At 47.2% G+C, this 14,773-nt stretch overlaps 1 protein-coding gene and 1 long non-coding RNA gene across 4 annotated transcripts in view; one reads left to right on the top strand and one right to left on the bottom strand.

The window, feature by feature from the left end:
• The window catches only part of NALCN (sodium leak channel, non-selective), a 3,431,684-nt gene that overhangs the window by 128,263 nt on the left and 3,288,648 nt on the right, over window positions 1-14,773 (bottom strand). For both annotated transcript variants that reach the window (XM_069637002.1, XM_069637001.1), the window contains one exon: window positions 6,174-6,322. In XM_069637002.1, coding sequence (XP_069493103.1) covers window positions 6,174-6,322 — 149 coding nt within the window. The remainder of the gene's footprint in view (window positions 1-6,173; window positions 6,323-14,773) is intronic.
• LOC138526356 (uncharacterized) overlaps window positions 1-14,773 on the top strand; it is a 189,908-nt gene that overhangs the window by 86,758 nt on the left and 88,377 nt on the right. The window lies entirely within an intron of this gene.

The raw sequence follows: 14,773 nt of genomic DNA, 5'->3' as shown, positions 1-14,773 counted from the left end.
GATTGACTAAACTCCCAGAACCTGTTTTGGTAGAAGGAGAACTTGAATTCGAAGTAAAGAACATCCTAGACTCCAAAATCGCCAAATCTAAATTATATTACCTGATTGATTGGAAAGGATACGGCCCCCAGGAAAGATCTTGGGAACCCTCAGAATATGTCCACGCACCTCGTCTGGTCAAGAAATTCCATCTGAATCACCCCGACAAGCCAAAACCCCCGGAGAAGACACGCTTAGGAGGGGCCTTGAGAGGGGGTGCTGTCATGATCACTGCTTCCAAGGAGCCAGGACCAGCCCAACGTCCTTGGAAGCAGGTCCCCAATCCTAAGCCTAGGCACCAGCCGGTCCCTATTGGGACCTTTTGGACCTTGTCCTGGCGCCAGTGGCACCAGGCTCATCAAGGCCATCGGTCCCGGCACTGGAAGCGCCGGGCTCGTATTATATGTAAAGATGCTTGGGTGAACTTACCTGCAGCAGACCATGCTGCTTACTTACCAGCTACATAGGAATCCTCTGTAAGCCGGAACTATTTTCTTACCTGGGTGGGGCAAGCTCCACGCCCTGGATACAACACTGGAACTCTTCTGGAACAGGAACTCTTTTCTTACCTAGGCGGGGCTGTGGAGGAAGACGCCTCATCACTCCTAGGCTATTTAAACCACACCCGATTGATGAAGCGTGCTTCGCGTTATTCTGCATCTGCAGCAGAACGCTCACCGAGTCTGTTCCAGCTTTTCTTCTTCCGATCCTGTACCTGCAAGAACAATACTTACCATTCCAGTATCCAGTCTTCAGCAGCGCCTGTAAAAGACAAGAAACAACAGGTTAGCACGACGACTTCACATGCAACGCATTCCTTACCTGGTCCATCGGCAGCGACCATTTCTTCACGCTGCACCGCTGCCTGTGGAGACAAAAGCATAGTTATTACTCACCGGCAATCCGCGAATTCCGGATGTTTTCAACACTGCAACCCAGCATCTGAAAGACAAAAGAAGAGACATTAGACAGGTATTTACTTACCCCCATCGCGCTCTCCACAATAGAGCGCCTGCAACTACTCCGGCGTTCTTCACCTCTTAAGCACGAACTCACAGCTGTGAAGGAAAGAGACAGTTAAAGCGCTTGCATATACTCACGCATTTCCAAGCGCTTCTTTCCAAGGCTCTGGCTCCAGCTTTGGCTCTCTTCATACCATCTTCTAAACGCTAGAGCCCTACAAAACAAATAGAACAAAGCATTATTCCGAGCCCTGTTCAATACTTACGTGTCCACGCACCTAAAGACTATATGGACTAAAAGGTGTCCGGAAACTCACCGCTCGTGCTGTAACGGCGGTTGCGATCCTCTGATGTTAAGAGGCCTACGTTTCACCCAGTGAAGGAACTGCCAACGGCACCCTGCACCAGACGCAGATGGAGAGCCCAGCATTCACCTATCTAAGGTGAGCACGTTTACCTGGGGGCTCTACGGAGAAGCTAGACGAGAGAGAGAGAGAGAGAGAAGGACACTCGATTGCCCAGATCTTTAACCCCATATATTCTTTCATCTGCAGAAATCTCACCCTTCGAGTTCGATACACAGTGCGAAGAGGCTCAGCCCCAGAAGCCAATCGAGTCCTGCACATCACTTTTTGAGTCACAGACTCCTTCCTGCCTAGACCAGCGCCTCCGTGGGAATCAGGTGAGCGTTACAGAGTACCCCTCAGCCGCCCTTAATTGAACCATGTCTCGTAGTTCTGTTAAAGGATTCCTTCCTCCTTTTTCACTACCTTCGCTAGAGGTATATCGTCGCTCTGTTCATTTTTTCATTTCCTTTTCGTTTATGTTGTTACTCTTCTCTCCTCCCTCTTCTCCGTTCCCCGTGTTCTGTGTGCCTTCACTCTCTTTTTCCCCATTCTCTCCTTCCTCCTTAATCTTCTCCTCTTCCGTTGTTTCCCCCATAATGAACATTCCGTTTGGTCCTGGTCGGGACCCTTGGAACATCCTCCATAAGTTAAACACCTCCTCGTGGTGCATCAACTTCTTCCCTTTGTATGTGTTATGCAGATGGGTTAATAGTGAATGTTGGGTATATGGATCGAAACTGCCATTAGGCGGCCATGGTGTCGTCATTTTGTTGTCCGTCCCCTGTGTCCATTCTATGCTATACTTAATCAGTTTCTCCCTATGGGGTGACAGTGTTTTACATATGTGCTGTAGCGGGGTAGTGAGGGTGTTCCCCCACCCTCCCGATCCTGCCCCGTATGACATAGTAGCGCTTCACTTGTTATCCTTCCCCTATTTGGTAGCGGTTATCTTGCTAACAGTGTACACTATACAGCCTTAGATCTTTACCTGGCCCCGTAATTTTGGGGACTTGCGATTGTCCGCTAAGGAAAAATAGTAAAATATAGCATTTACATTTGTATATTCTTTTCTTTCTTTTCTTCCTTTACCGAACACCTTTACGGCCCCCTGCGGCCGAGGCGCACGTAGCCCCCTGCGGCTGCGTGCCCCTTGTGACGTTCTTATACAGCCGTCCCACTTTCTCTTACCCCTCCTCCCCTTTCTTCACTTGCCGTTCTCCGTGCGCAGACACGTCCCCCTTTTCACCTCCCCCCCGATCAACACGTTACCGTTTACCTCTGTCTCCACTCCCTTACCATAATTCTCTTCCCCACCACTCTCCGAAAGAAAGATGCCTTGTGTTCGAGATATCCTATGAAAGCCCTACTGGTGACGTCACTGATCTCTTCAAAACTACTGGTAAGTTCTTCATATGTTTTTAAAAGTTCAAAATACGCTTGCAATCTACCCCCGTTAACCCCAAAGCTGTCTTCCTGTCACGCCTGGAACAAGGTAATCGACAATATAATCGGACTGCGCACGCTGCGTCGCCTCGCGTGTGATACGCCCCTCGACAGGAGGGCTTAACCAGCCAATTATCTTCCGTATTAGGCAACCAGCTAGCTACCGCCTACAGGGAAACGTCATCTATCTATCGAGATTCCTGCTCGATCAATAGGGATCCTCATCTACTCATTGATCAATAATCACCAAATCGTAGGAAACCGCACACACACACACACCCTTTCATGTGGTCGTGACCTAGGCCAATCAGTGTCTACGAGCGGCCGCACGTGATGTTTTCGTGCTCCGCCCCTCCTCTTCCGTAACGTAGCGGACTGCTCTCACACTTGTCCAGCTACCATTCATTGCACTGCCAACACTAATATATCAAACCTTCGCCGTGCACCTTTATAACACCTCCCGTATTCAATTCCTCCCCCCTCCCTCACAATTTCACATTGCTTGTTGTGCGTGGCATACTCACCAAGTTCTCTTGATGCGGGGCCGCTCGACTGCGTGCACCCCTCCAAGCGGCTCGCCACCTCCCCTCGTCTGGACCACTTCTGGACACTCGCCAACCGCGGGCGGGATACTTCTCAACCGGCTCCCGAAGGCCAATATCCGGATTGCGCTGTCCGGTCTTCTTGCAGTTCCGCGATGGTCCTGTAGTCCTCAAAAGGGGGCAGCGGCAGAGGGGGCCGCGCCGCCGGGCCTCCTCGCAACAGGAGTACTCGGAAAAATAAAATAAAAGCAGACCTCAAACAGATCTCAGCAGTGCCTCCAACTTGTCGGGGGCAAAATTCTCCCGGGGTCGGCTGGGCCGTCCGCGGACCTCCGGGCAGGGAGGCCCCAACTCCTCCCGTATATCCCAAAAGAATGAGTATGAGACACACGCAAGAAGCAAGGTGGTTCTGCTGTTTATTAAACAAAACGGCAGGGATGGGTCAAGGATCGCAAACGTCCGTCCTGACACTCTCTCAAAATCGTGGGGCTCGCAGGCCCTTTTTACCTTAGTATGACGCGCTACTTGCATCACCTGGGAAAGTTAGCAAAAAACCTATCGCCACTCTGGATTGGTTCCTCGAGTGGTAGGGTTAGTATAGCATACGTATAGAGAGCGTTATTAGTGGTTGAGGGTCAGTCAGGTGGTATACCTGGGTTGTCCCTTCAATTTGATACATGAAAATTGTTACATGAGACCCCTGAGGATTGGCTAATGTTAATGGCGTCAGTGATAAGAGCCCCATGTTCTGATTGGTCCACTCGCGAGCCCCCCAGTCTGGGACCATCGCTGTTCCCAGCTTGCGGTGCACCTGCCATTTGCAACAATGTATCACTATGGGTATGTGCAGACAATGTGAGGATTTATTCATATGCTGGAAGGCAGACTACTCCCATCGCCGAAGATGTCCATTGAGTCGCTTAATTGTATCTGCCTGTGTCTTGAAACGTGGGATCCAGGCGCCTCCCTCCTCCTGGGCCTGGCACCCTGTCAGGTTCGGCTTGGTCACGTGAGGTGAGACCGTGGTTGAGGCAGAATTCTGCACAATTAATATTGCATTTTCCACTGTGTGCCTGGCTTAATTTGCAGGTGTGACCTTGGCATCGGCTTGCGGCATGCGAGTTTGCAACATTGTGCCCTTGACTGTCTGCTCTCGCCGGGCTCATTCTGCAGGGTCAGCAACTGTACTCTTGCTCATTCAATGTTCATGGAAGCCCTCACTTGCGGCCTACTTGGGCCTGATACATAGGTGGAAACGTTTGATGCACGGCGCTTTAGGTTATGGTATCATATTGCTTTATCCCCAGTATCATGTCTTCGTTATATTTCTCATGGCAATGCATGGATTTAGGAGAAGCGTGAGCAAGCATTTTAAATGAGTTCATTGTGCGTCTTGCGTTTCTGCATTTTGAAAAGCCTATGTGAAAAATAATAAAGATGCGCGTCAGTGGGTCTGTCCGTCACCTACGTCATAGCACTGAATATGTTCTTCGTGTGGATTGGTGTGGGGGTGTCCAGTGTGCATGTTTGCACGGGTGTGCTGACTGTTGGCTAGGTCGTCATGGCATCTCTAACGATGTGTTGATTTAGTGTTGAATGGTTCAGTCGAGTTCATCCATGCCGCAGGTGTCGGCATGGTCAGGGCAGGCTGGTGGGCAGGCGGGTGGGCACATCCGTATGTTCCTGTACCAGGGTATTTGGTCGTCTGGTAGATGGGCAAACTCCTCTCGTGGCGGGTGCCTGGGCCGTGATCCTCTAGGCCAGGGGTGTGAGGGGATTGGTGGGAGCCTTTTGTTCTATTCTCCCACTTCACTACATAAAAAGAAAGCAAAACAGTTACATATTGTAGAATATGTCTCAACATGCTCAAGAGAAAGTACATGCATTAATGCAATCATTGCAAAAACTTGACAATTTTTCGATATGATGAATTCATGTATAAGTTACTCAACTAACATCCTACATTTGCTGATCTCAATAAACAGAACATTTTAAATAGAGCAGGATTTGACATCAAACATGATAAAATACAAAAACAATCGACATGTCGTACATTATTTTACTATAAATGTCAAGACTGCAATAAAATAATTAAAGGTGAAAGTATCCATCAGCCGAACACTAGACAAAATATTTGATACGCACATCATGCTACATGTGAATCGAACAATGTGATTGACAGGGTGCAATGCTCATGCTCATTTTTGATGTGGGTCTAACATCCAGAAAAGTAAAATGGAGGTGAACAGAACATAAATCAAATATCAGGATAAAGAATTAGACATTTTCAGTAGCATCATATTTTTGCATACCACAAACACACAGTAGCAGAGTTGATATTTATTATAGTATAGGTGGTAACGGTCCCTAAAACAGGGGGTTACCTACCACTGAGATTACAACAAAAAGAGGTATGCTGGATTCAAAAATCAAAATTACAACAAAAAAAAGGTTGTTACGCTATCCTGTTTTGATGTTTGGTAATACCAAGTGTCCTGTGTGTATGTTGAGTGACGTGGTTGTTGTCCAACGTGAATATATCTCTGCGCCCGATGCTTGCGAGTTACCGGCGCATTAAACATAAATAAATAAATAAGTAAAATAAATATACTGGATTAAAAGATTGATGTCCTTGCACCCCAAAAGAATGACAATAACAATGAATAGAGATTTACACCTGATCTGTTTTTTATTAGCATATCTCTGAGAATATGTCTTCTTCAAATGATAATATCATCTCCATTACATTTTTTGTTTTTGAAAGCAGGGAAACAGGTGCAATCATCAAAAGCTTGATATTTACTTGCTTGTCAAAATAAATCAGAGAACTAATTTTGTACCTGTTAATGTTTTCTCCATATTTGACTGTGCCGAACAAAACGACTCCAGCAAAAGCATAACACAGCAACAGCAGGAACATGCCCACGATGATGAAAAAGCTCTTGTACATGCTGACAACGACTGTCAGGAGAAGCATCTTCAGTGTCACCTGAATAAAAAGCATCTCATGTAATTAAGAACGTTCTGCTAGAGAGAGGGTCACGACATTTTGCATTTGAAAATATGTAAACACTGCAGATTCGATTCGCAAAACTTTTCACTAACAGGAGCAAATCTGAAATTCCTCTGAGCATCTCAGGTTTGCTTCTTCTGCCTCAATCTCGATTCACACAGCCTAAAACCAGAACAAACATGGAGCTGCCCTCAGCATATCTTTGTAGATTGCATTTGCACATGAGCATCTCAAAGATACTCCAATCAGCTCCTGATTTGCTCCAGTTGTAGACTTTCTGAATAAAGTATAAAGTAGGAGCAAATTGCAGATTATAGGAGGAAAACATACCGGGCACAATTTGCACATGTGACCAAGTGTGAAATGGACCTGTTTTTTAGAGGGTTGCACTGAAACGAACAAGCAGATTGCCTGAGTATCACCGATTTTCTCCTCCTACCTTATACGTGATTAATGAAGAAGTTCTGCATATCTTTGTGATCGCATTTGCACATGACCATCTCAAACTTGTTCAAGGAATCTACAGATTTGCTATGAATTAAGGGCTTGATTTAAATATATATGCAGTAGAGAAAATCAGAAGAAGCCCATGCCATCTCAGATTTGCTCTGGCTACCTTATGCCATATTCACAAAGCCGAAAGCTGCAGCAAATCTGCCTGGAGCATTGTTGAGATGCGCACGTTCACATGTTATTCACAAAGATGTGCTCAAATGCACATCAGAAATGCTCTTGTGTTAGTTCCCTAACTCTTACTATGCTGTTGACATAAACAACTGATTGATGTATACCCAGCATATGGCACCAGTGTGACTCACTTCTGTTGCTGTCTCTAAATAGATATTTTCCCATGCAGTGTCACTGAACATGTACAACACCCAGCCTCCCAGGTGGAGTATGAATTCTTGCCGGATCCTCGGGGTTGTCGAAGTCTGTTCCCAGGTAGCGTGTACATAATGATAATGATGTGTTATTTATATAGCGCCTTAATCCAAAGCGCTTTACAGAGCACATATTTACATACAATATCACCCAACCAAAATTGGTACTCATTTATCAACCTCGGAAGGATGAAAGGCTGCGTTGGTCTTACCGGTACACGAACCTGCAGATCACACTCAGATCGCAGTAGCAAGTGCTCAACCCGCTGAGCTATTTTACCAGCTATCTTACATCACTTAGCATAACGTGGTGGTCCAGCAACTCAGTTCAGGAGCAGGAGTCTCCCCTTCCAGGTTGCTAACCACTCCCCCAGTAAGGAGCATGTGCATCCTCTTTGTGCCCAATCATTAACTGATTCATAAAGTTACAAAGGGCCCCTCATTTCACTGAGGCTTGTCCCCAAACGAATGAACCCCACAACGTCCTTATAAAGGTGTCATCTAATGACAATGGGCGTTATTACCGCCACGGCTGCCGCCAGAGTCATTTTTTTAGCAGCACCTGCCAATGGGGATGTACCGGGGCATTCCAGCCCTGCCGGACCCGGTACATCCCCATTGCCGGGTGCCAGTAATAATTACTCCCCATTCCCATTGACCCCCATAGGGCTCAATGGGAATGGGGAGGTCGGATGCACCGGCACCATTCGTGAAAGGTACCGGTGCATCCGACATGCTCTGCTCGCGGGTGCCGGTACGCCCGCCAGCTCAGACCGGGCGGGCGTAAAGGAACCCACGAGCAGAACTCATTGTTTGCCAGTCCGCTAATAACAGCGCCAGTAGCTGACCGGCGCCGCTACTACCGGACTGGGGAACTTATAATGAGGCCCAATGTGTCACACGCCACATTCCCCCTGTGGCTGTAGGTTCCATTAATGGTATACTCTAGAAGTGGTCCAAAAGTAGTGTGGCTTGAGAGGGTAAAACTGCGGTTCTTCTCAAATAGATGCAATTTCCAAAATAGATATTTAGTTGACACCAGATATCCCTATGCACTGGGGATCTGTATAGTAATGATCTGATGTGCACTGACTACCTCTAGTGAGTAGCTGGGTGAACTCAACATGGAAACACCATCTGCCCATTCCTTCGTAATATAGCAGAGTAAGGCATTATAAATGTAAATAGCATGCCTCTTCGCTTGTGATCAAGACTGCAACACTTCCTCTCAGAAAATCACAGGCTTTTATCCTACATGGAGATCCAGTGCATTTCTGACTCACTCCTTCCAAAATAATAAAAAATATGTGCTACGATGAGTGGATTGAATTCCTCAGATCGCATCAAATAGTATGTCTCCAGGAGACCTCGGCTACTTCAGCAATAAGCATACAGGGTTATGTGTCATATGAAAAAACAACAACACGCAACCCTTAATGTGGCAATTGAAGTCAAAGATAACGATTGTAGGGATTTGCTAATAAAATTTGAAAGCCTTCAGTACCTACAATGGTTTAATTTCTATATGAGGCAGCAAACAGCGAATGGGTTTATTGATTCTCAACCTATTAAAGGAAAGGGACGAGGCATGGAGGACTAGCCATCATGCAGAATCCAAAATAATAATAGCAGAGGATCTTAATTTACGAGTTGAGCCTCTTGAATTAATGATGTGAATATGCGATGAGGAAGGGCTAAAAGGCTTAATGAGAACACACTAGAAATTGCTATCTTATTTGCCACGCTCAGCCTCAGAGCTTGCACTGGAAGGGTTAATGGAGTCCGCCCCGCCAAACGAACCTTTACTAGTGGCGTACGCTCAAGCCACATAGATTATATATTAATTAGCTTGGAGAAGTTGGGTTCAGTTTAAGGATTAGAGGTGACAGAAATGTCTGAAAGTGACCATCGACCTCTACCATTATCCTTAGCTAAGGTATGGTTAGACAACCTCCTAATGGGGCAGGCGAAGATTGTACCCTAGTATGGGTTGCAGGCCAGGCGGACCAGCAAGTGGGAGGCCATCAATGAAGAGATAGTACTACCCAGTCTAAGCAGTGACCTGATACCTTCCCGACTAGAAATTTACGGGAATCCTGATGCCTCAAATGAGGCAATTATCCTGACATAGATAAACACTAAGGACAACATTTGGCCACACTTAATGAAAACTAGTAAGATTTTCCAGAAGAGGACAACAAGCATGACCCAGTGGTAAGACGATCAGTGTCGAGCAGCCAAGCGTCATCTACTAATTAGAATGTAGCTACCCTTGACACAATGGTCCTTCATAATGCACAAGCTATAAATAAAGAAATGGTGAAGGTTTAAAAGGAGGAGTTTCCCACTACTGCCTGGGCCACTATGCTTATTGCCATACAAAATAGAGATACAGGAACGTTCTGGAGACTGGTGGGCACATGTCTAGTGAAAGATCATTTTAAAAGTCCGGGGTAATATCACTCAGGGAAGATGGTTTGAAGACTTCAGTAAACTCTACTCTGAGACTAGAGATTTTAAAGAGGAGGTATCTATCCTGCGGTTGCATGCTACTCCTTCCTTTTATGGTAAAAGAAGTCAGCAGGGCTATCATGCCACAGAAAAATCAGAAGGCCCTTGGCCCTGACAAAATAGCAATGGACTTGTTTAAGTCTGAATCTGGCCTATGGGCATCATAAATTAGAAGATTATACAATGCAGTATTGGCAGCAATCATAGTCCCTATATCCTAGACAAGAGCACAGATAATCTCTCTGTACAAGAAGGGGGGCAGAGAGGATCCCAGTCATTGGCCCTCATTACAACCCAGGCGTTAAGGGGTTAACGGCGCCGTAAAAGGTGGCAGCACCGTTGAACCCTTAACGCCTGATTACGAGGTCCCTTTGCGGGTGGCACTTTAACGCCTGCTTTTAGCAGGCGTTAAAAAACCAACCCGCAAAGGGACCTAGGAGCTAATTATGGCACCGTAATTTATGGTGCCGTAATTAGCGCCTTCCCCAGTCCCATTGAGCCCTATGGGGCAAAAATGGGAATGGGGAAGGGCCATGGCGGCATGGGGAATTACCGCCCCGCCAACCTCGGAATGGGGCGGTAATATCCCATTCCGCCGTGGCGAAGTCGGTAAGTTACCGGCATGGACCATGGTGCTATTAGCACCATGGTCCAACGCCTGGGTCGTAATGAGGGCCATTATCACTCAATCTCGTTATTAGATGCTGGTGGGAAAATCTTTGCTAGACACAGGCCATAGTAACCATCTACAGGCCGGCTTCCATGTTGGCATAAGCACTATTGATCAATTTCTGCTCATAGAAAAGTATGTGGTCATTAGAAAAATGAACATTTACATCATGTTCATAGACTTACATAGACAATCTGTTGAAAGAATAGAGGTGAAAGAAATGTACGAAAGTGACCTTTGACCTCTATCATTAACCTAAGCTCAAGGTATGGTTCAATGACCTCCTATTGGGGCAGGTGAAGATCATACCCTAGTATGTGTAGAAGGCCAGGCCAGGCGGACCATCAAGTGGGAGTCCATCAATGAAGAGATAGTACTACTGAGTATAAGCATTGACCTGATACCTTCCCTACTAGAAATCTAAGGGAATCCTGATGCCTCAAATGAGGTGGTTATCCTGTCCTATATAAACCTTTGATTGTGTGCCCCATGTAAAACTGTGGCGGTTCCTTATTGATGCCGGAATTCCCCTTGATTTGCTTTCTGCACTCCAGGTTTTGTATAACGACAATGAAGCTACAGTAAGATGGAGTCTAAATGGGGCGGTAACTCGATCTTTAAAGATACAGAAAGGCATCCGCCAAGGGTGTGTGCTAGCGCCCAATCTATTTTGTATATACATTATTATTATTATTATAGTATGTATTGCGTGCGGACCTAGCTTCGAGAAGCAATAGCACTTTACAGAGGTTTACAACAATACAGATACACAACAGAGCACACAACAGTACAGCTGCATCATGGAGCGCATATGAGAGGTAACAACACAACAGATAATTTATCATTTAATAATTGGTTATTTATAACACGCTTAATACCTAGAGGTTTCTAAGCGCGGACGCGGGCATCGAACCTGTGTTGCTCTACGTCGTCTTACTTCCAAAGTCAGTGCGTTGCCCATGCACTATCCTCCCGATATACAGCCGGGTGGGGTAGGTTACAGAGGGGCACAGAGGAGGGATACAGCTGGTCAGGGTGGTGGAGAGGAGCGGGGTGGACAGAGTTTAGTGTGTCAGGTGGCGTGAGGCATGACATGATGGCCTAGGTGTTGAGGCCATCTGGTCCTTTCTTTTTTTCAGCAGCGGATTTCAAGTCTGCACCTGTCCTGTATTCTGGTGGTGCGTTGACTGCAAGGGATGCTGAGTTTCTCCACAAGGTAACTGGGTGACTTGAGGATGACTGCCTTATAGATGATGTAGTATGACTTGAAGGTGATTCATCCGTGCAGTGGGAGCCAGTGAAGATCAATGAGGGCCGGGGTGATGTGCACATATCTGCGCAGTCCCTTGATGAGGAGTTCCACTGTATGTACGACACTTCTCAGGGGTGCAAGGGAGGATGACGGGAGGCATTCGAGGAGGGCATTGCCCCCATCCAGGTGGGGTAGGAGTAGTGCTTAAATGGTGGATCTGTCCAGAGGGAGGAAGGGCTTGAATTTTCGCAGGAGGCAGAGCTAATATCAAGCTGTCTGAGCTTTCGTGGCTATGTGTGTCTTGAAGGAGGGGTGTTTGTCGATGTGGAACCCAAGGGACTTGTCGCAGGAGGTGAGCACGGGTGTGAAGCCTTCAGGGTTCATGGTTGATATTCAGGTCTGTATGTCTGGGTGTTCGGTGTTGTTGGTGAGGAGTAGGAATTCGGTCTTGTTGGTGTTGAGCTTCAAATATGCACTGGACATCCAAGTCTGGATCAGGGAGAGGCATGTTTTGAGGCCTGTGTATGTCCATGATGGAGTCGATATTGCAGTAAAGCTGTGTGTCGTCAGTGTATTGGTGAATGTGGATGTTGTGTGTGGCTAGGAGGGCTCCCAGCGGCTCCATGTATAGATTTAAGATCACTGGGAAGAGGATGAACCCTGCTGGACTCCACAGGTGACAGGTAGCAATGGCGATCTAGATGGGTCTATCTGAACAAACTGCTTACGGTTGGCGAGTTAGTACTTGAACCAGCAAAGGACAAGGTCGCTGATCTCCATACAATGATGAAGGGTGGCAGTGAGCACCAGGTGGTCTGCTGTGTTGAAAGCAGCCGAGAGGCCGAGAAGAACCACTAGGCACGGGTGGGTATCATCAAGGATGTTGATGGCGTTGTTGACCACCTGTATGGTTGCCGTTTGGAGGAGATTGATGGTGTCAATGTGTTGCTGCAGTTGCACAGCTATCACTTTTTCAATGATCTTACCTACAAAGGGAAGATGGGTGATGTGGCAATAGTTATCTAGGTTGTCGGGATCTAGAGTGGGTTTCTTTAGTAGAGGGAGGATTCCTCCTGTCTTTATGGTCAATCTGAAGGTGCCTTAATTTAGGGAGCTGTTGATGATCTCCAGGTAGGGAAGGCAAGCTTCTGCAGCTAGGGTCTTCAGTACGGATGCTGGGAGGATGTCCTCTGTATATGATGTGGCTTTGAGGGCGTCCACCGTTTCTACCAGGTCCTCTGAAGAGGGTGCCTTGAATGTTGTTCAGGGTGTGGAGATTTCACAAGGAGGGACGTGAGATGACTCTGTAGATGCAAAGCTGGTGTTTATGTACTGCCGAATCTAGCTGATTTTGTTGATGAAAAAGGTGCTGATGGCGGTGGATGGAATCTGGTATGGCAATGTCGGGTAGCGGGTTGATGGAGTGCTTGACCACTTTGAAGAGGGCTCTGCATTTGTTGTCAGCTTCTGCTATGGTGTTCTGATAGTGGGAGGCCTTGGCTGTGTTTGTTAGTTGTACGCGGTTTGGTCAGAGTTCTTTGAGGAGCATCAGGTTTTCTCCTGCTTACTGATTACTCCTTTGCTGAGGTTGAGTTCTTGCGTGTACCATGGTGCTGACAGTTTCGGTTTGCAGGTGCGTTGTTTCAGAGGCATGTGTTGGTTGATGGAGGCTGAGAGGGTGACGGTGAGTGATTCCAGTAGAGAGTCGCAGTTCCGTTGGGGTTGTTCAGTCCATGTGAGGTTGGCAAGGTCATCTTTGAGGGCTTCCTCTAGGAAATTCTTGAATGGCCTGAAGGTTTGTCTCATAGGTTTCTGCTGGGAGTGCTTGACTGGGTGGTGTGAAGGATGTTGAAAAGCATGGCTATGTCGTAAGACCAGTCATGCGGCAGAGGAGAGCTGTATTTAAGGCAAGGCAGTGCCATGATGATTAGGTCAAGGTTGTTCTTGACCTAGAAACAACCTTGAAAGGTTGTTCTTTTGTGTGCTGTGTGAAGCTGAGGGTGTCGAGAAAGCTGACGAGAGCCTCCTTCATCAGTTTGGTGGCCTTGTTGCCTGGGAGGTTGAAGTTGCCTAGGAAGATGTTGTTGGCCTGTGTGAGGGACATGGTGGTGACCAGATCTCTGAAGTCTCTGATGAAGGTGATGTTGGGTTTGGGTGGTCTATAGATGAGATGGAAGTTGACTTTATACGTTGGGGAGAGTGGGTAAATGGCAGGAGAGGACTTCGAAGGAGCCAACGTTGTCGATGTCAAGTCTGGTGCAGGGCCAAGAGGAATTGCAGATGACTGCGAGGCCTTTGCCTGTCTTGTTCAGCCGGTCACTGTGTTGGATGCTGTAGCTGTATGGGACAAGGATATTTAGAATGTGGAGGGAGCAGGGTTTCAGCCAGGTGTTGGTGATGGAGATGGCATCAAGGTTGTGTGTAGTGATGAGGCCGGCAATGTCTGCTGCATGGATGATAGCTGAGCGGACATTGATGAGCATCAACTTTCGTGCTGTGGACGGTGAGGGGGTGCTGATGGACTTGGGGCTGATGTGGATGGGGTTGCTGCATTGTGGTGTCCATGCTTTAGAGGACGGGTGATGTTGTTGACGTTGGCTTTGCCTGGTGATGGTAGGGATATTCTGTGGGGACAGAGGGAGAAAACACATGTCGGTGCATGCTTACCTGTTGTCTGATCAGGGGTTTGAGCCCTGGGTCCTCCCGGTCCAAACAGGACTGAACAGGAATTGCCCTTCACTACGGATGCCCAGCTGAGAGATGCCCTTGATCTAAGAGCAGAAAGGAAGAGGCAGGGCTAAGAAGGTGGGTGGAGCTTGGGCTACGTGACCTAGATCCACTTGCACCTGCTCACCAACTTAAAAAGAAAATAGGCTGGAGAGCTGCTTAGTAGGGAAAAGGGTGGCCAAACAGAAAGGCACCAACAGTTTAGCAGTGATTGACAGATGGGTGTGGCTTAGGCCACATGACCTATATCCACTTGCACCTGCTCACCAACTGCAAACGAAAAGAGGCTGGAAGGCTGCTTAAGTAGGGAAAAGGACGAAAAACAGGAAGGCACCAACTGTTTAGCAGTGATTGACAGGTGGGTGGAGCTTAGGCCATGGGACCTA

Source organism: Ambystoma mexicanum, chromosome 7p (assembly GCF_040938575.1).
Source record: "Ambystoma mexicanum isolate Mex_15411 chromosome 7p, UKY_AmexF1_1, whole genome shotgun sequence".
NCBI classification, from domain to species: Eukaryota; Metazoa; Chordata; class Amphibia; order Caudata; family Ambystomatidae; genus Ambystoma; species Ambystoma mexicanum.
Note: the sequence above shows the minus strand (reverse complement) of the source record. Positions and strands in the feature narration are given on the sequence as shown.